Source organism: Schistocerca piceifrons, chromosome 6 (genome assembly GCF_021461385.2).
Source record: "Schistocerca piceifrons isolate TAMUIC-IGC-003096 chromosome 6, iqSchPice1.1, whole genome shotgun sequence".
Lineage (NCBI taxonomy): Eukaryota > Metazoa > Arthropoda > Insecta > Orthoptera > Acrididae > Schistocerca > Schistocerca piceifrons.
In genome coordinates this window covers 82,010,903-82,031,776 of record NC_060143.1, presented here as the reverse complement: position 1 = coordinate 82,031,776, position 20,874 = coordinate 82,010,903, and the positions used below count along the sequence as shown (strand labels likewise).

The 20,874-nt window shown below is 39.5% G+C and overlaps 1 protein-coding gene across 1 annotated transcript in view; it reads right to left on the bottom strand.

The window, feature by feature from the left end:
• Positions 1 to 15,876: 15,876 nt before the first annotated feature.
• Positions 15,877 to 20,874, bottom strand: part of LOC124802559 (putative helicase MOV-10) — a 343,832-nt gene continuing 338,834 nt past the window's right edge. Inside the window, exons 19-20 of the mRNA XM_047263426.1 lie at positions 20,292 to 20,468; positions 15,877 to 17,239 (exon numbers count right to left, since the gene is read on the bottom strand). Coding sequence (XP_047119382.1) covers positions 17,033 to 17,239; positions 20,292 to 20,468 — 384 coding nt within the window. The 3' untranslated portion in view covers positions 15,877 to 17,032. The remainder of the gene's footprint in view (positions 17,240 to 20,291; positions 20,469 to 20,874) is intronic.

Genomic DNA, 20,874 nt, shown 5'->3' with positions numbered 1-20,874 from the left:
AGAACTACTGTGCTGTAACACCTTAGTTTTGCATTGTCAGAAATATATTTTTTATGGTAGTGATCCCTAATGAGCTGATATGCTTTTGGAGATTCTTTCTTGATAGGCTATTGTGTTTAGTCCTGATAGTTGGATGATCTCTCCTAGATATTTTAAGGTGCGTAACTTGTGCCACTTTTCTGTTCTGAGTTGTAATGGGGAGATTATCAACAGGCTTACTTTCCATGTATTGAGTTTTCTCATAGGAAGTTTGAAGACCAGTTTTCTGTGATATTTATCGAAGCTTTTCCAATGCAAGTTTGGCTTCTTCTCTGTTGCTGGGTAGGATGGCAAGATCATCTGCAAAAGCCAGAATACTTCACATTGATTCTCTACTCTATTTTAATTTCTAGTGGAATTTCCTTTTATATGTCATCACAATTTTTGTCAGAACCATTTTAAATAGAAGGGCGATAGTCCACCTCCTTGGCAAACAGCAGTATAGATACGAAATGCTTCTGACATTTCTCCCATGAATTAAACTTTGGAGGTTGTACCTGTTAATGTATATTTGATAATTGGAGAAGAAGGAACAAAATAAAGCTTAACAGGTTGAGAGGATATGTAATGTTAATTCAGTGATTTCAGAATTGAGTCAGATTTACAAAGAATGTTGCAGTGTGAGCCCAGTTACCAGTATGACCCCCCCCCCCCCCTCCCCACCAGCATGGCTGCATTAATTGATTCAGTAGGAATGGGTGCCATATCCTCCACTGAGACAAGCTGGGCCAAAACTGTTGTAACTGGTTCTCGATATCCTGAATACTGGCACTGGGATGGAGTTGATGACTGACTGAACTGATCCCACAAATGTTGTATCAGAGATTGATCTGAGCATCTTGCTGGCCACAGGAGAAACTCATCATCACGCAGACAGTTCATAGACATACATGCCACATATAGACAAGCAGGGCTCTGTTGAAAAGCAGCACCACGATGCTGCCGCATGAGAGTTAACACACGAGTATGCACGATATCTGTGATGTGCTGTCACACCATCAGAGTTCAGTCAATTGCTACCAGCCACACATGAAGTTGTACACGACTACTCCCCACACCACGATGTTAGGATTAACTCTGTTGTGACACTCCAAAATGTTGGAAGAATGAGACATCTCCCTAGTAGTCACCATACTCACCAACAATGATCATCTGGTATTGTGAAGAACTTTATTCATCGTAGAAAACACTGTGATGTTACCTATGAGCAGCCGTGCTTTCCAGTCTCAGCAGGACTCCAAACACAGCTGTTTATGTTGTTGTGTTAATGGCAGCTTATGCCATTATGTCATTCCCTAATCCGCTGCTAGTGTCTGACCAACGGTACGGGTTGGCACACACTATTGCAGGGAGTCCGTTACTATTTCTCAGATGGCAAGCACAGATCTGTAGGGACTTTAATGTAATTTTTGCACAATACCAATACATGCGATCCTCCCTAATGGTATCAGATGCAGTCAACCACAACCTTGACGAGGAGTATGCCTGCTCTCACATTCCCATGCAGTCCAATAATAGGCCCTGTCACATCTGAATGCACCGCACATCTGGATACTGGATGATCTGACCAAGCAAATTCTGCCCGGGTGTTTCCAGCCCTCCCCCTCCTAATCCTCCCTCACCCCCTTGCCCAGGAATTGTATTAAGCAGAGACTATAGTTCTCCCAACCTCAGTTGGGACTGAACAATAATTACAGAATGTGAGACTGTCCTCATTTTGTCAGCTAATAAAGCACTGTCTATTATCAATGCTGTCTCTCCAACAATGGCTATGGTAATTAGTAGACAAAAATCTTTCAGAGGAACCATCCCGGCATTTGCCTGGAATGATTTAGGGAAATCACGGAAAACCTAAATCAGGATGGCCGGACGCGGGATTGAACCGTCGTCCTCCCGAATTTTGTGTCTTCACTGGTTTCCTTAAGGTCAAACTATTAATCAACATTACTAGTTTGAGATCCTTGCTCAACACTGTGAGAAAATAAGGAAAAAATGCCCCAAATTGTGGAAGAACAGGTCATGGGTTCTGTGTCAAGACAATGCACCTGCTCATACCGCATTGTCTGTTAAGAATTTTCTAACTAAACATAGCATCTCATTGTTAGACCACCCACCTTATTCACCTGATGTAGCACCGTGTGAGAGGAAGATTTCCAGCACTGTTTTCATCAATGGTAAATTCAGATGGAGCATTGTGGGATAGAGGAGGGTGCATAAATTGAGGATGACAATACCTAAATATGTATGTTTCTGAAATAAAATGTTTTACAGCAACAGTCACATTATTTTATAGCCGCGCCTTGAATAGCAGCATTCAGTATTTGAATAAGATCCTGAACATGGGGTTTGGCTGACAGTTTACTATATATCTGAACACCTAGAAATTTGAATTCTTCAGACTCACTAAACACGTGCTCGTTCAATGTAATCAGTCTGTCAGTTTTAGTTGAATTGTGTGCTAAAAACTGTAGAAACAGTGTTCCTATGATTTAGAATAAGTTTATTTTCTACAAGCAATGATCTTATGTCTTGAAATCGACTGCTTTATACAGTGCCTGTGTTGCACTCAATATCCTTCACTACCAAGCTAGTGTCATCAGTGAACAGAAATATTTTAGAAGCACTGACAAAACAATAGTGGTCCCATCATTGACCCTTGAGGCACCCCTTCCCTTCCTCTACCCCCCCCCCCCCCCAAATTAACAACATCCTAATCAAACACAAACTCATAGCTATTCACATTACTGTGGAAAATGACATTTTGCTGCCTGTCATTACAGTATTAGAAGAACCGATTGTGAGTTAGTCCTCTTATTCCATAGTATTCCAACTTCTGCTGTAATATTTAATGATCGGTACAAACAAACACTTTGTTAAATCAAAGAAGACACCTAGTTCCCAAAGCTTTCTTTTTGATTTGTCCAACATCTCACTGAAAAAAAGAGAATATAACATTTTCGCAGTTAATAGACACACACACTCTTCAATAGCTTTTGCTGTCACTGAAGGCACAGAACTAGGATCCAAATTGTCTACATTATCCCCTTATCTTTTTTTATAATGCAGCTGCACCATGGAAAGAATTAATTTTTGACAAAATAATTTAATTGGATAGATAAAAAATCTACTCACCAAGTGGCGCAGAATATGCACATAAACTAAGGTTATAATTAAGCAAGGTTTTGGAGCCATTGACTCCTTCAGGCAGAAGGGTTGAAGGGGAAGGAAGAGGGGTGAAGGAAAAGAACTGGAAAGGTGTAGGAAAAGGGGTAGAGTTTGGGAAAGTCACCCAAAACAGTGGGTCAGGGGAGACTTACAGGAGAGGATGAGAAGGACAGATAATTGTTGGAGACTGCATCAAACAAGATTTTAACAACTGAGAGCTTAAAGATGGATGACAGGCTGATATGCAAGACAGAGATTACTGCTTAAACATCATGCATGAGTTAGTAAGAGTGAAAAGCTAAGAGAATTGTGCATAACAGAGGTGGGAGGGGGGCGGTGAAAAATAGACGAGTAAGACAATGGAAGATATAGGAAACTAAAACAGAGCCTTCCAAGAACTCCTCACATCCAGTATTGCTACACAACCCTTCCCCAGGTCCCTACAACATGACCATAACCTGTCCTCAGCAGAACTCGAGGTTCTGCATTCCATAAAAGCTGATGACTTCATCATTATCCTCCCAACAGATAAAGGATCTACTACTGTGGTACTTGACCAAAAGGGAATATGTTAGTGAAGGTCTGCCTGCTGTCTGAGACCTCTACATACCAGTCTGCCATCAAGATCCCATCCCTGTGATTCAAACTGACCTGCAGTCCCTCCTTAAAACCGGAGACCCCTCACAAGGGACTAACACTTCAGTCCACAGAACGTATCTCCCCACCCAAACCACACACCTTTTACCTTCTTCCTAAGATCCACAAACCCAATTATCCTGGTCGTCCTGTAGTTGCTGGCTTCAAAGCAGCCACCAACACCATATCTGCCTTAGTTGATCAGCACCTGCAACCCATAATACAAAGACTTTCCTCATATATCAAAGATTCCAACTATTTCCTAGATCATTTGAAATCTGTGCCTGTCCCACTCCACACCTCGCTTGCCACCATTGATGTCACCTCCCTTTATACCAATATCTCCCACATTCATGGTCTGCCTGCTGCTGAACATTTCCTCAGTCAGTGCCCACCTGATCCCAAACCTAACGTAATCACCTTTATACTTACTAACAACTACTACACCTCTGAGAGGCAGATATACAAACAGATCAGGGGTACGGCTGTGGGAACCAGGATGGCTTCTTACTATGCTAACTTTTTCATGGGTCTCTTGGAGGGGGCTTCCTGGTATTGAGAAGACTTCAGCCCGTGGTTTCATTTAGATACATCTTTAACATATGGACTCATGGTGAGGCTGACCTGTTAAAATTCCTGGAATCTCTGAATATCTTCTCTCAATTAAATTTCACATGGTCCTATTCTGAATCCCATGCCTCTTTCCTTAATATTGACCTCTCCTCACTGAAGGCCAGCTACACAATTCTGTCCACATTAAAGCTACTAACAAACAACAGTACTTACATTCTGACTGTTGCCATCCATTCCATGTCAAATGTCCCTCCCATACAGGCTTGGCATTCAAGGCGAACATATTTGTTCGGATGCAGACTCTTTACAGCAATACACCACCATTCTCACCACAGCCTTCACCGGATGTAATTACCCTACCAGCCTTGTTCAAAAACAGATTTCCCAGGCCATCACATCCAATTCTGGTATTGCAGATCCCTCCAAAAAACAACTTCAGGCACACCACCGGTCACTCAGTATTACCCTGGTCTGGAATGTATTAACCAGCTATTTTGACAAGGCCATGACTCCCTAAAATCATGCCCTGAAATGAGATCCATTCTGTCTGAGATTTTGCCCACCACACATAGAATAGCTATCCATTGCCCTCCAAAGCTCTGCAATATTCTTGTCAGACCCTATGCTCCTTCTGCACTCTCCCCTACCCTATGGCTCTTACCCTCATGACCAACCCCACTGCAAGACTTGCCCTATGCACCCTCCTGCCACCATGTATACCTGCCCTGTAACTGTTAAAACATACACTATCAAAGGGAGAGTCACCTGTGAAATGACATGTCATATCCCAACTGCTATGTAAACACTTTTGGACTTTTCCATCAGCATGACTACCACCAAATTATCAATAAGGATGGATGGGCATAGGCAGAGGATGTATACTGGCAACACACAATATCCTGTTGCAGAGCATGCTCTACAGCATGATAGTTGTGACCTCGGAGCCTGTTTCACCACATGTGCCATCTGGTTTCTTCCCCCCCAGACACCAATTTCTCAGAACTCTGCAGATGGTAACTAGCACTACAACATGTCCTTGGTTCTCACCACCCACCTGGCCTTAATTTGTGTCAGTTTCTGATATCTCAGCATTTCTTCATAGTAACTAATCATTTCTTCTCTCCATCTTAGTTTTCTACATCTTTCATTGTCTACCTGTCTATTTTTCACTGCCCCCCCTCCCACCTCTGTTATGTACAATGCACTTAGCTATTCACTCTTAATAATTCATGCACAATGTTTAAGCAGTAATCTCTGTCTTGCATATTATGCTCTTTTCTACCTGTATGTTCTCAGTTTTTCAAATCTCGTCTGATGCAGGTCCCAACAATCGTCTTTTCTTCTCATCCCATCTGATAAGTCTCCCATGACCCATGATCCTGTGTGACTTTCCCAAAATCTACTCCTTATCTTAGACCTCTAGAGTCCTTTCTTTCACCCCTCTTCCTTCCCCTTCAATCCTTCTGCCTGAAGGAGGACCCACTGGCTCCAAAAGCTTGGCTAATTATAACCTTCTTTTATGTGTGTTCTACCACTGCATGAAAATAGATTTTTTATCTATACAGTGAAATTAGCTTCACTACAGAGTACTTCAATCATTCGCAAAATTTACCATTCCTAAAGCAAAAATTAAAAATGTGGTGTACTGCATAAACATATGCAGCACAGTGCTAGATACCCCACTATGTCCATGAAAGTCCTTGTCTTCAGTCATTTAATTACTGACTTGGTCTCCTTGTCAGTATCACAAAGGTGTTCTTCAAGTATTGGAAACTCCAGGTAATAAACATTTTTACTATGTATTGACTTTATATCCTTGAAATTGTGCTGCTGGACAGAAACTTTCCTTATGAATGATCATATGGCTTTACAGCAGAGCGTTGATTATCCAAAATTTTGTCGGACATAGGATAATCAAACTGTATTCTTTTATTTAGCAGTTTACCTACAAAAATTACATAATCTCTCTTTTTTTTTAGAAAGGTAGTGCAGCTCAATAAACAAAAAATATGTAATACATATGCATTTAGCATTTACGTTACATGTGTATAGCATTAATGCTTAAAACGTCCTTAATTTTGGTCTGTCTAAGTAAGGCTACCTGTTTGCGAGCAACGAAGTCTGCTACTTTCTTTAGGACAATACTTGACGCTAATCGCTTTCATACTGGACTTCAAACCATTGCAGGACAGTATCTGAACATGTAAATGCTTCACAAGCAGCTGGTATATTTTAATCTACATTTTCTGGACGACTAGCTGATGAGATGCTGGCGATGTCACCTTTATCAGTAGCGAGGTTTATAATTTCACTATCCTGCACGATATGATGCCTTGTGTCTGCATCATTGACACTAAGCCATTCTTTAACATATCATTTAATTTGTTACATATGATCAGACTTTTTGCGATACTGGTACCCAAAATTTTATTCCAGGCTTTTTTCAAATTCTGTTCCTTTACACTATATCATGCTGCACCAATCATGTAGGTCACATCTTTCAACCATATTTTTATGATTTCCTAACAAACTTTCTTGTCCCTCATCTTCTCTTTCCTACAATAGCTTACGTAACAATTCTTTTCTGTAACACCATTTGAAAGCCGCAGTAATGCCTTGATCCATGGGCTTAAGGAGTATTAGATGACCCATGGATTGTCACCAAGGAGAGTGAAATGAAGCACCAATACAATAGTAGATTTGTTTAATTAACCTCTTTATTCCATCCCTCACCTGTTGTATATTAGGAACAACTGGGTGGAGGCATCCAGTCGCCTCACAGCATTGCTGAAAGCGCAAAGAGCGTGGCTGAGCGTAACATCACTTGAATGCTACTCTCAGCAATGTCACCAGCTGTGACGGTGATGACGGCGTAGCAGTGCAGCTGACAGTTCCTGAGGGGTTGTCAAGTCCTCTCCAGCGAGTGGGCGGTTCTCCGCTCAGGCAGTTGCTGCTTTCATGACTCAGGGCTGGCTGCCCTGTCACGTGGTTGAACAGCAGATCCCTTACTGAATTCAGGGATGCTGTTCTGTGAGTCACAGAGTCGTAGTGTAGGTTGCCATACTGAGACAAGAATATTTTAGTACACAAATGGCTGAATACATATACACTCCAGACTATGCTCGTCTAGGGCTTGAGGCATGTACTTTAAACACTTCCCTGGAGGAAAGTGAGGAAAAGCTTGTCCTTCCACTAGCATATTGCAATGTCAGCTGTTGCTATACTGTGCCCAGCTGACTCTGCCTTATAATGCCTGTCGGCTGTTTTTTGCTTCACAACGCGTAACACTCTTGCCTGCCTGTGGCTGGCTTCTGACGCAACTCACTTCCACTCTGATGTACTTTTTGACCAAATACGGTAGATATGCTACTTTGTTATGTTAGGTAGAAGAAACATCACTATTATGAACTTGTCCTTTTTGTTTAAGATATCAAATCACGGATGCACTATCAAAGAGCAGCTATGTTTTCTTCCTTACGCTTTTTCTTTAACTGATGAGCTTTTACAGAGTGTACAAAAACTTCCATACATTAAACCATTCCATGAAAATCATGCTATCCATCCAGGTGCTCTTTTGTGCAATGTAAAAAATAGGCATTGCAGACAGATTACTGTGTTTGAAACAATGTAGTTTCTCACTTTTAGGCAGTCTGTGGCTACCACTAGAATTAGCACAAGCTGAAGCAGTAAGAAAACTCTTGCTTATTTTAGGACTGTGCGCTGCTAATTTACAAAGTCAAGCAGGAGTGTTTCTCAGCAAAGCTTTCCAATTGAAGACAATTTTGTCAGCATTGTAAACGTTTTCAAGAGCATAATCTTCCGGCTCAGTACTTCCTTAGGGTGATTTTGAAAGAATCTGCTGCTGAAGAATCAGAAGACAGTTTATTGTCTTATATTTTGAAGCTGATGAATGCCATGTTGTTAGATAAGTTGATGGAGATTCGTTTTCCTTGAACCTTTTTTTACTCCCATATTTATTTCTCATAGAAAGGACAAAACATTTATGTTTAGACATTTTATATCGCAAGGTTACTTTATGAGGTGAAGTTGACAAGTGATAACAACAGGGCACAAATGATTACTATTGTTGACAATTTGGCACTGTTACAGGGGAGGGGTGGTGGTGAGTGGAGTTGACCATAGAGGGGGAGGATGATACACGTAAGTAACAGTACAATCAATTGACACTATACTGAAATTTTATCCAAATACTTGTCTCTCTATTTGCATACCACATGTTTTTTGTCTTCCTAACAGCATTTTTAAGCACCTTATACTACTGTTTGTAATGGACTACTGCAGCTTGACTGCTACTATCCCTCACGTTTTGATATATTCCCACGTATATGGCTTTCTTACCCATTAGTGAGCCATACAGATTGCCTGTTAGTGACAGTACTTCTTTTTAAACATTCTAATGGAAAGCAGCTTTCAAGACCATGACAAATGTGTTGTTGAAAGCACTATACAAAAATTTAAAGTTTGTGCACAATTATGTGTGGACACGCGTTTTCCTTTTAGTATTAAAATCTGTACATTATGGTCTGAAAGGCAACTGTTAATAAAGAATGAACAAAATTTTGTTTGTAGTTTTACTACTGTTCCTCTGCACTCTGGTTGGAAAGATTACAGTCTGCATTTGATAATACAAATTTAGGAGATCTTCCTAAATTCTTTTCCTTGAGCGACCACTTATAAAATTAACATTAAAGCCAGCAAACCAACCAATTTTTGGTACATTCTATAAAGTGAACCAAGAACTCACTCTCTCTAGTTTTAATGTAAATGTCTGGAAATCAGAGTTTGGGGACCTACAGATAATTGTTTTGCTGTTACTGCATCTGCCTCCTCCTCTGAAGAACGACTCTCCGCAACTTCCTGGTGTGAAATACAACTGCAATAACTACAGGCTCCACAGGTACTGACCCAGATGCCTTAGAGTCACATTCGACAACACACTCCGGCCAAAGCTTCTTCCAAGCAGAAGCGTGAGTTTGCTTGGTAACCCCTTCCCAGTCCTTTTTGAACATCTTGATCGAGGCAAAGATGCTGAAGTGATATTTCCAAAACTCTCTGTGAGTGAGATTGGTAGCTTGTCAACTCAAAGCAATGCTCGAAGAGTGCTTTAGTGTACAGCTTCTTAAAGTTAGAAATAATCTGCTGGTCCGCAGGCTGGAGTAACAGAGTGGCGTTGGGAGGCAGAAATTGGATCTTGATGAATTGAAATGCTTCAAAGAGGTGATCTTGTAGACCTGGAGAATGAGCAGGAACATTGTCCATAACAAGCATGACATGGCGTGGCAGATGCATCTCAAGTAAATATTTCTTCACCACAGATCCAAACTCTTCATTGATTCAATCACAAGAAAGGTCACACATCATCCAAGCCTTGTTGTTGGACCCCCACACATCATATATAACCTGCTCTTCTGGACTTAACATTCCCTGAAGGCTCGTAGAGTTTCTCAATGGTAAACAAGCAACAGTTTAATTTTTAAATGATTGCTTGCATTGGCACAGAATAACTGGGTGAGACAGTCTTTTATTTGGTTCTGACCGGGTAATGTATTCTCCTCTGTTGTTTTAAAGGTACACTCCGGCATCTTTTCCATAATAGACTTGTCTCATCACAAATAAAAAGCTGTTGCAGCAGCTAACCCTCTGAATCTACAAGCATCTTGAGGTTGCTGATGTTCTCCGCTGCCTTTGTATCTGATCTGGCTGCTTCCCTGTGTCTCGCAGTGCTGGTGGTTCTTGCACACTTCTCAAACTACCCATGGCTTTCCTTAAACATTTCTTCAGTCACTGATGACCTTTGTCTCTTCTTTACAAATTGGCAAAAAGTCCTTCTCACAATTGATGTTCTCGTTAATAGTGTCGCCTTGCAATTGCTTTCCATTTATCCTTTTAAGGAGTAACCTTTTGACATCATTCAGAATAAGATACCGTTGTTTACACACACACACACACACACACACACACACACACACACACACACACACACACCCCTGTCACTCCATTTGAAGCCTCTATTTCCTTAATCATGTCCTAGTGCTTGAGCATAGTGCCAATAGTTGATGTAAACCAATAAAAAAATGTGTGGTCACTAGCTGCACTAAGATGGTAGCAGAAAGAGCACTAAACTCAGTCTGCAGTATGTACTAAAGACATTGTTCATATGCTACTGCCGACAATGAAAGGTGTTCATATTGCTGAACATTTCCCTCACTGTGTGCGGGAGACTCGTCACATCACAAGAAATAGCCGTCATTCATTATGCGAAACATCACATGTTAAGTGAGTCACTTTTTTACAATTTGCTTTGCTTGTTATGCGAATTGCCCATTACGGGAGGTGCTCGATAAGTGACGCTCCACTGTACATGAAAATACTTCATGACTTAAATACCTGACCATTTTTTGAGGGTGACTCCTTTGTTAGACTTCCCTCAAGCAGGGTTACGTATCACCCAACTTCAATTTTAAAAAGATGCAGTTCTAACATTAATCATTTGCTGGGAGTGATCCACCATCTCTCATTACACTGTCACCTAAAGCTTTAACTACCGCCCCTTTGCATACCTTTCGACATACAGACCACGCCTAGTGAAGCCCAACCTGTCAATAGACTCAACTGGAAGCACTACAATGTGAGTCATACCTCCAGTCATCAGTGCTTCCGCAAGTGCTAGGTTAATATGCCTGTATTAAGTCGAGACTGACAAGAACACAAATGGTTTAACGAAATGCACCAGTTTGAACAGCTATTTTTCTAGATCACCACCTATATCAAACTCCCCGTTCCCAGTAAGACGATCCATCCACAATCACTACTTGAGCCTCTTTCTTAAAATTCCTATGCAGCATCTCTATATTATCAGACATCTGAGCAACCCTGCATTAGGCTTCACAAGGCTGGCGACCTTATTCTCATTCCCTAACACATCCTGCAACTGTTGGCTTACACCTCTGTCATGGAAACTATTTGGACAGATGCATGTTTCCTACACCTGCAAGAGGCCTTGTCCTCTGACAGCTTGTCAAGTCTAATGCTGATACACAAAGTGAAACTGATTTGATATGTTTTTCCTAGCTGTCTTCTTAGTAATTGCAAGTTCCCATTCTGATATTAAGGTAAAATTATTTTAACAAGTTTTTTTATGTATGACATACTTCACTTACATGGACCTTTCTTAAAGTAGTTTGTCTAAAAGATGTATTTAGAATGAAAGGCTTACTTTTTCACATCTGCAATAAAAGTAAAACTATTGTTGGTGTTCAGATATCAATTTAGCTAATCTGTCTTTCCCCCTCCTGTTACACTGTAGTCCAGGTCTTGTGTAGCCCACCTCCCAATCGCAGCGACTAGCACAGTAATAATGTGAACCTCCAAGTCAGCAGCAACTGAGTTAATTTCTGGTTAAGTCATCTGACACCTTTGTTCATCCAAGCCCGATTGTGACGATGCAGAACCTCAACAAAGGCCAAATCTGTGTTCAATGTTGCTACATATATCTTATCCAGGTCACTTCTATGGTACTATATTCTCTCTTATGGGCCAGGCCATTAAATGTTCCTTACCATCACCACTTCATCCTCTTCTCTCAAATTCCTCATCAGTGCCTTGATGTGTGTCAAAACCAGTTTAGAAGCTTTACTGGACCATTTACAATATGTAATCAGCCAAATTCCAATCAACAGCATGAGCATAATGTAAATACTATGTTCATACCAGTAATCCCTACATTGCAAATGTTACACAAAAATTTGGAACAGGTAATGCACCAAACCTATAAAACTCAGTTAACTGGTGGGGGGGTTACAGCTGAAATTGTCACAATCTACTGTAATTTTTGCACAATGAAATTGTTTTAACAAGTTGCTCATTTTCAATTATCAGCCAAAGTACTTCAGACAAAGGTTTGCTTATCTTGTGTACAGCTATTATTCATCAGTGTGATCTATGAATGTAATGATTTTCACTAACTTTAATAATAGTTATGAAATTTTGTGAATTATTGTCAATTACAAGCTATGAAAAAATGACAAACTTTCTATGTAAGTGTCAGAATTTCTGTTAACACCAATACAAGATCTGTTTGATTAAATGTAGAAAACATGATAGAAATTCTGTACTTAATTTATTTTGTGTGTATTAACAAAACTGCATTGCTTGTATTGTGTATCTTATATAATTGCATATGATAAAAACAATATCTGCCCAGCCTGCTTATACAAATTGAATAACAGCAATTGTAACATTTCCATTTGTATGTTAAATTAACAAGATGCGATGATTATGTAACTTGTAAAATCTGTACTAACAACAATGTTACTATTGTCATGAACCGTATATAAGCAATATAGTTTTGGGAGGTGGGGTTCACTGCTGATCAGAGGTTTTGTGACGCAACATTTATGTAACTGGGCACAATAGATCTGCAATGAGAAGTATTATGGTGTACCTGCCGCCCCCCCCCCTTTTCTTTTTTTTTTATATATTTTTTTTGTTACATGCTGATGACACCTAAAATGTGAATCCAGTCCTCGGCAAGATCTCCAGCACAATGAGTAGATATCAAGTTAAATATTCTACATTACCGAGTTACACTGCCCACACAGACTGTTTTTATTTCATCAAGCTATTGACACCAATAAATTCATGCAATTACATTTTCATTTAAATAAGAGTATGTTATGTCTCAAAGTGATGAACATTTAAGTGATATTAAAATAAACTGAAATTTAACTGTCTCTGTACCCTCTATTACTTTGCCAAGCTAACACTAGGTTTTGCAATACTTATGGCCTGGTACTTTGATCTTCGTTTTTCCTGCAGCAGTTCCATGATTCCTATCTAGCAGCAAGACCTTTAGCTGTCCACTCAATTTTCAACTTGACTCCTTAAGTTTTCTTAATCATCTACTGTGCCCTACATTTTTTGTACAACTGAATAAAGATTCCCCCCCCCCCCCCCCCACCCTCCCTCCAAAGAGCTAACAGGCTGTATCTGATCTTTAACTCTATGGTAACAGAACTACCCACACTATTCTCTTTTTGACCCATTCCTGTGAACTTTTCCCCACATCACACTTTCTTCATTAATTTGAACCTCACTCATCCTCAATGAGATGCCAGTGTGTTAATACTGCACCACCTTCTCCAAGAATGTTGTTAAGAACTGAAGTCACCCTGATTCAATACTCTAAAAGACACTGCAATAGTCATTAAAGAAAATTTGTGCAATATAATCACTGAAACAAACATACTGTCTGTATGAGAACACATTCTGTAATTGTGCCTCATTTTCACCAGTGTTTTCCTAGGCAACAGTTATTTATAACTAATCGAGTACCTGGCAATACCTGGGTACGTATTTATTCCAATTCTATTACTACATCTCCTCCTTTCCCTCCCCTCTCTATCATCATCTCCTCCTTTACCTCCCCCCTATTTGTGTCCGTCTCCTCCAGCCCTATGTCTGTCCATATCTTCCTCCCCCTTCTCCCTCCACATCACCACCCCCAACCCAAAGGGAGGCTGCTGGTTCTTATCACCCACAGTATTTCTTTGCAAATAATAATATGTGCACAAAGTTTGATTGAAATTGAACCATGGGTTTTGAAGAAGCTTTTTATCAGCAGCTCTGCTCACTTATGCACATGTCACCTATATTTAACATTTCATAAATACTTTTACATATATTTCATCCGTACCTCTAGTGAATTTCATCCTACAATTTCGTTTCAATGCTGCTCAATGTTCACGAGGACATGTCTCCTGAACTATGGAGAGTGGTATATTTTTGAGGTACACTTAGTGGTATATGTGAATACTGTCTGCACATGTGTTGTGAACAGAGTTAGTAGTAAACAAGTAACAAAAGGTCACAACAAATGCAGCAGTTTTCCTGCATGAACAGTGAAAATGTAAGCAATAAATTTTTCTCCTTTCATCATTTTGTGGAGGGGATGGTCGGGTGGAGTGGGGTGGGAAAGGGGACTGAAAAAAAGTCTCACAATGGTTCAAAATTATGTGTAAAGTTTGTTGCAAATCACTGAATGCTCTCATTCTCAAACACTGGATGAATGTAGTTTGGGTGCTTTGAACTACATTGTTCCCCTCGCTCTGTGCTCCCTCCTCCTTTGAGAGGTAGGTGGTTCTTAACTCCCCCTCCCACCACACACACACACACACACACACACACACACACACACACACACACACACACACACAGAGAGAGAGAGAGAGAGAGAGATTCCTGTAAATTCCAGGGAGGGTGGGTGATGAACTCTGATGCCACACTGAGAGTTGCATCCCAGATGTATTCGATTGGATTCAGATTCTGGCAAGTTGGGTATGGGAGGTGGGGGTCAGCACATCAATGGGAACTCCCCACTGAGTTCCTCAAACCCCTACACCACACTCCTGGCTTTTTTTGCTGAAAAATGCTACTGCTGCACGGTCTGCAACGATGCTCCTCGGTTATCGTCGTGCTTTGCACGAGCTCCACTGGACTGATGGATGTCCACACGAATGTTCCCCTCCCCTGGAAGATGACAGATTCGTGCTCTCCCACAGGGACGATGAAGACGGTATCGCGATTCGTCAGACCGTGTAATACTCTGCAACTGTGCCAATGTTCAGTGCTGATGGTCTCATGCCCACTTCAGTCGTAGTTGCCGATGACACTGTGTTAGCATTGGCACGTACATAGGTTGTCGGCATAAGCCCATTGTTGGGAGTGTTCAGTGCACTGTGTGTTCAGACACACTTGTACTCTGTCCCGCATTACAATCTGATGTTAGTTCTGCCACAGTTTGCTGCCTGTCCTGATTTACCGGCCTGCCTGGCCTACAACATCCGACATCTGTAATGACAGGTGGCTGCCCGACTCCATGATGTCTGGATGTGGTTTCACCTTGGTTTTGTCATGTGATGAAGCCACTCACCACAGCACTTCTCTAATGCCCAACATGCAGTTTCTGAATTTTTCATGCTGAGCCTTGGTCAAACTCAGATAGATTGTATGCCTTCCCCAATCTGTGCGCGCGCACGCCCACACCCATGCCCACGCGCACGCGCACACACACAGAGAGCAGGCTCATTGATACTACGTGCACTGTCGTGTGGTGTGCGTGCGTGTATAGCAGTCATTCCTCACAAGGTGATGCTGCTGGTCATAATGTTCTGGCTGATCAGTGTATGTACATTTACTTTTATAATATGTATAGATTTCAGTTTGATACTTACCAAAACAATCTACCTGATAGAAAGAACAGATGAATATGCCCGTCTTCTGGAAAATACTGGAGAAAGAGGGAATATAGTGCAAGAATATTTGGGAAATGTAACAAAAATGTTCTTGGATGCACTACAGAAAATACCAATGACTGAGGAAAAAATTCCGTTATAAAAATATGCAGGAATGTAATTTTTAGAAGTATTAAATAAAAACAATTTATAAATACAGTAAATTACTTTCAATTTTGACTCCTGAAAAATATTTATAAATGCTTACAATTTGCCTGTACAGCAGGTATTGTTTACCAAAACAGGAGCCAACATAAATATCGTTAGCAACTCAGACCACAATAATACACATTTACAAATTCTTCAGACCTCATTTAAGTTCAAAACAAAGTGGCTTCAGGTCATTTTCCTTTACACTACTCACACAAACATGATATACACTCCATTCAACAATTTCTAAATGACTTTGGTATCACGTTATCACAAAGACACTACACTTGAGTCTTATCAGTTACTCATGGCAACATCAAGTAGAATAAACATAATCAACCAATCACAGTCTAATGCATGCAGTCCTCAATGTACTGACCAGTTCCCGAATACTGTCAGAATTAAACAAATTTGAAAATCCAACATTGCCAAGGCTTGTAATCTCAACAGAAATAGGAATTTATTATGTTCTTCATTTTGTTGAAGTTTTTACTCATTACATGAAACCATATTCTTTCAGTTTTTAGAGTTTTCAAAACTAAAATGAATAGTATCAAATAACACTATGTTTCAAGCTATTATTCAGAGTATGGCACATTGCTGCATGTTTCATAAATAAAAATAAAAACATGAAAGTAAACAAATATTGAAGTACGTACATGCTTCTAATAATGTAAATCAGATTGTGTATATTCACACATAAGGTACATACAAGAGGGCTCAGAGAATTTTACACAATGAAATTATGCTGGGATGGTATGTCATGGAATATTAAATGAGGGGGCCAGTGAGAATGGAAATGCACAAGACAGACTTGAACAACTAAAACAACAGTGTTATTAATTGTGCACATACTGCTTCATCCTTACACTGGAATACACTGAAATTTGCATAAGTTCTGCATAAAACACCCAAAAATTCATGTACACTATCAACTTCTTAACAGTCAAAATACACACAGCAGAAAAGGTCATATACAAGAGTGAACAGCAATACTCTTTCACAAGGAATGGCCTTATTTTGCATTATGTATACATGAAAAATACTCTTCGCACTCCATAAAAATCCTAAGAAAGGTTCATTTTATGTACAAAAATATATACAACCATGTATCTTCCTTATGTAGTTGCAATAAAAATGTTTGAAGACAATGCATTTCAGGAGAGCATATTTAGGTTTTCTATTCGGTGTGTAACAGTGCTGATCCAGTCACCATCACGTGGCTGGTATGGACATCCATAGTAAGTGCCTAATTCACGCGTGTACTCCACAACGTGTCGCCATCGATAGTCTTTTGCCAGTAGTATTGGGTTTCCAATTATAATAAGAAGAGACTGTGCTCTTGTAATAGCAACATTCAACCTCTGAAAGGAAAGTATTTATACATTTAAACATCATTTGTATTAAAAGCACACACATATCAATAACATGTTACACATTTTATTTGTAACAATAATGAATTAAATTCTATTCTCAAGAAACATTAACAAGCTCTCAATGTAAGTAGTTCATCTATTAAAAAATATTGCTACCATTCCAGTGTGGAGCTGTAGTATTATAACCGGTGCTTGTTCACAGTATGTCGACGAGACCGATATGTAATTATATTTCTGGGAGACGTGAGAATGACAGCTAGTTACTTTCTAACCTGGTTACAAAATAAACTATTTCATGCTGTGTGATCTCTGACGTGGATAGCATTGGATTATTAATGAAAATGGAGGTACAAATTTGATCATGTGATAGGTTGGAAGGTTGTATCCTGCAAAAGGAAAGCATGTACTTTATAAAGCCATTTTAGCTACCGAGTACGAACCGAGATGTGTGCTGGAGTCATGTTTAGAATGTTATCAAATCAGTGATGAATGTTTAAGACAGAAGTTGTTCTTACTCCTAAGGTAAGAAGGAGAAAAATTCCTTTGTATCTTAGTTAAGAGTTTGAAAAGAATTGTACACTCACCAGCTTATATTGACACTACTGACGTGGCATTTTGGAGAGCAAAAATCAATCTCTATTTGTACTTATCAACATGCCCTTCAATATGAGCAGTAAAACTACAAGGAGACAGAACATCTCCCCAAGGGAAGTACTGGCCAGTCAGTTTATCCCCTTGTCATTCTGCAGTTTCCTCGTCTAAACTTTTCTTTTGATACAAGCAACATGGCACACAGCATCTTTCTTACAGTAATTTTCTTTGGATAAAGGTTTCTGCGGAGCTAAAACAAGACACTCTAGAAATTATACAATGGATTTTCGCATACATTTTCGTAGCCAAAGGGAGAGTGGGAAATGGACATACTGACCAGTGACTGGTTTAGTTTCGTGAAAAATTTAAATATTTCATGAGTATGTAAATGAAGTGTTAAAAAATATAAAACTACAGCATAAATTCAAATTTCTTTCCTTTCTCTTTATCTATAGACTCTTCACAAAAATAGAGTGCCAATTGATATTTAAATATATTTCATGCTTTCTGCACACACACACACACACACACACACACACACACACACACACACAGTCAAATGTTTTGTGAAATGATCTGTCAGAAAGTAAGAAATAAGATAGGCTAGAGAAACATTTAACATGCTTTTGAATTAACATTTAACATGCCTTTGAATTAAACTCAGAATCATACACAGCAAATGAGGTGCTGATTGAGAATTTAAAGTTCAATATGTAACTTACAATCTTAGAATTTTAAAGAGTACTATAAGATATTTGTCAGGTGTAATTTCCCTCAGTGGTCAGTGGTCTTCTCCTGTCAATAACAGATGAGTACCTCATCCATTGCACATGATTTCGTGCGTCACTCAAAGGTGAATCAAATGTTTCTCTGATCTTCTTCATTTCTTTCTTTTAGACAAATCATTTCACAAAACATTATTTTTTTCACCTGTTGTTGAAACACAGTAGTACATATCCAAAAACAAGGGGAAAAAAGTAAGGTTAGGGATTACCACCATATCAGTGAGACATTCAGTTCAAAGGAAGCTCAAGCAATTGTTTGATCATTTTTACTTTTTAATTTTCACAATGACTGTCAATTTCCTTCTCAGATTCTTGTCACTTTTATATTGAGAATTATATTGCTCAGTCATAGTCCTCAACATCTCATAACAGTTAATCTGTATAACACGGCAGTTTATTGTACCATCTCTTCCTGGTTTGAGAAATACCAGGATAAGTTATTTCTTTCATTTTGAAGTACAATTTATTGATTAACTGCACAATGGAAATGAAGCAACAAATTTCTTTTAATGTATTTCCAAAACACAGACCTCAAGTCTCCCCACTGCTACAGAGCCCTGTTAAAGGAACTGTAACATTTTGCTCTGTGTTGCAGTCTAGGCCTCTTTAACATGCTCCCACCTCCCCTTTTCCTACATGCCCCCCCCCCCCCTACTAATTTGCTAACGGTTTCCTTTCTGTTATGAAATAGCAAATTCCTGTTTGTTTCTCACAGTAACAACTGATTCACAAAGTCTTCTGACTTTTTCAAATGGTTCAAACTTCGCTGACAAACTCACTCTCCAAAATGCCTTATAAACAAAACTAATCTGCAGATGGAGTTGGCGAGTGACTTCACTATTGTCCATTATTTAGAAATACATCAAAAACAAAATTTTATTTAGGGGATTCATAGATGATTATGTAAAAAGCACCAATGATGAAGTCTTTTTAGGTTATCGTCAGTAAGGCACCGTCATCATGTCGCAACATTTCAATGAGTTTCATGCCCATCATCTTTACGCGAAGTGTCAGGATGCTGTTTTCCACATATCTATATAGTCACTCCACTGCTTCGAATTCTGAAATGGACAGCAGCTTAATGACTATAGATAGGTGGAACATAGAATCTTGGCAGTTTGTTTCAACATGACAGGTACGAAACTCATCAAAACATTGCAACAAGATGACACCACTACTCGGTTGACCACCTGACAAGGTTTCATTAATGGAATACGCTGAGAAAGCCTACAGTCACAGAAAGCGCCATGCATGTTAGATGAGGGTGATACATAAGCTTGCAATGTACGTCTAGAATGGAGTGAATAATGAGCATTGGGCTCTTCACAGAACCATGCAGTTACACCCAATATGTCTCAAGGAACCACCAAAAACTGAAATATGGATAGTCCAATGGAAAGTTGAACCCAGGTTTCCTCAGATGCAAGTCCAATACTTGCATTGTGTCACTTTGCTCAGTTTGCCCAATGGAAGAATAGTTTACTTCTCTTTGCTGTTTTACATGTATTTCAGTCTGTGGTTGTCTCCTTTATATGAGCTTTTCTTATCTTTACTCAGTTGTAGTTTCTTTTTGGAGACACTTTACATTAGTTATTAATAAAAAAGGGCCATCAGACTTAGCACTACTCTACATTTAAGAATGTTTTATATCCCATTATACTCACCTTTGGATTCACAAGGAAGCCTAACTGGTACTTCTGATCATAGTCCAACAGATTGCGATTTGAACGGACAGTGGATATGATGATTGCACGTTTCTCACGTCCCTGGAATATTTCTGTTGTGCCAACTTCAATGTCTAGAAGTTGCCTTTTTTTCAGTTCTGCTTTTATCTTGTATGCCTTATGACAAGCAAAGTTCAATTAGCAACAAATATTGACAGTATAACTTAAATAGCTGTACAAGACAATCTGCAAAATTGTTGTGTGAACTCAATTTGTGGAAAAAAGAAAAAAACTGGGGATAGTAACTGATAAGTCACCATCACACACTACAAATCCACAAGTTACGGAAAATAAGCTATTGTAAAGGTCAAACTACATGTAGCAAACTATAGGAGACCAACACAAACACTGCAGATACATGGGATACCCTTTCCTGCAATGCAAAATAATGGTTCTGAGGTTGAATCATGTCCAGTAGCCCAGACACCTGAAACAGATGGCACATAAAAACTACCTGGATGACTGCAGTCTCAGTCACAACATGGATCAAGGGCCAAGTGTTTAGTACCACTTTTGGTGTTAT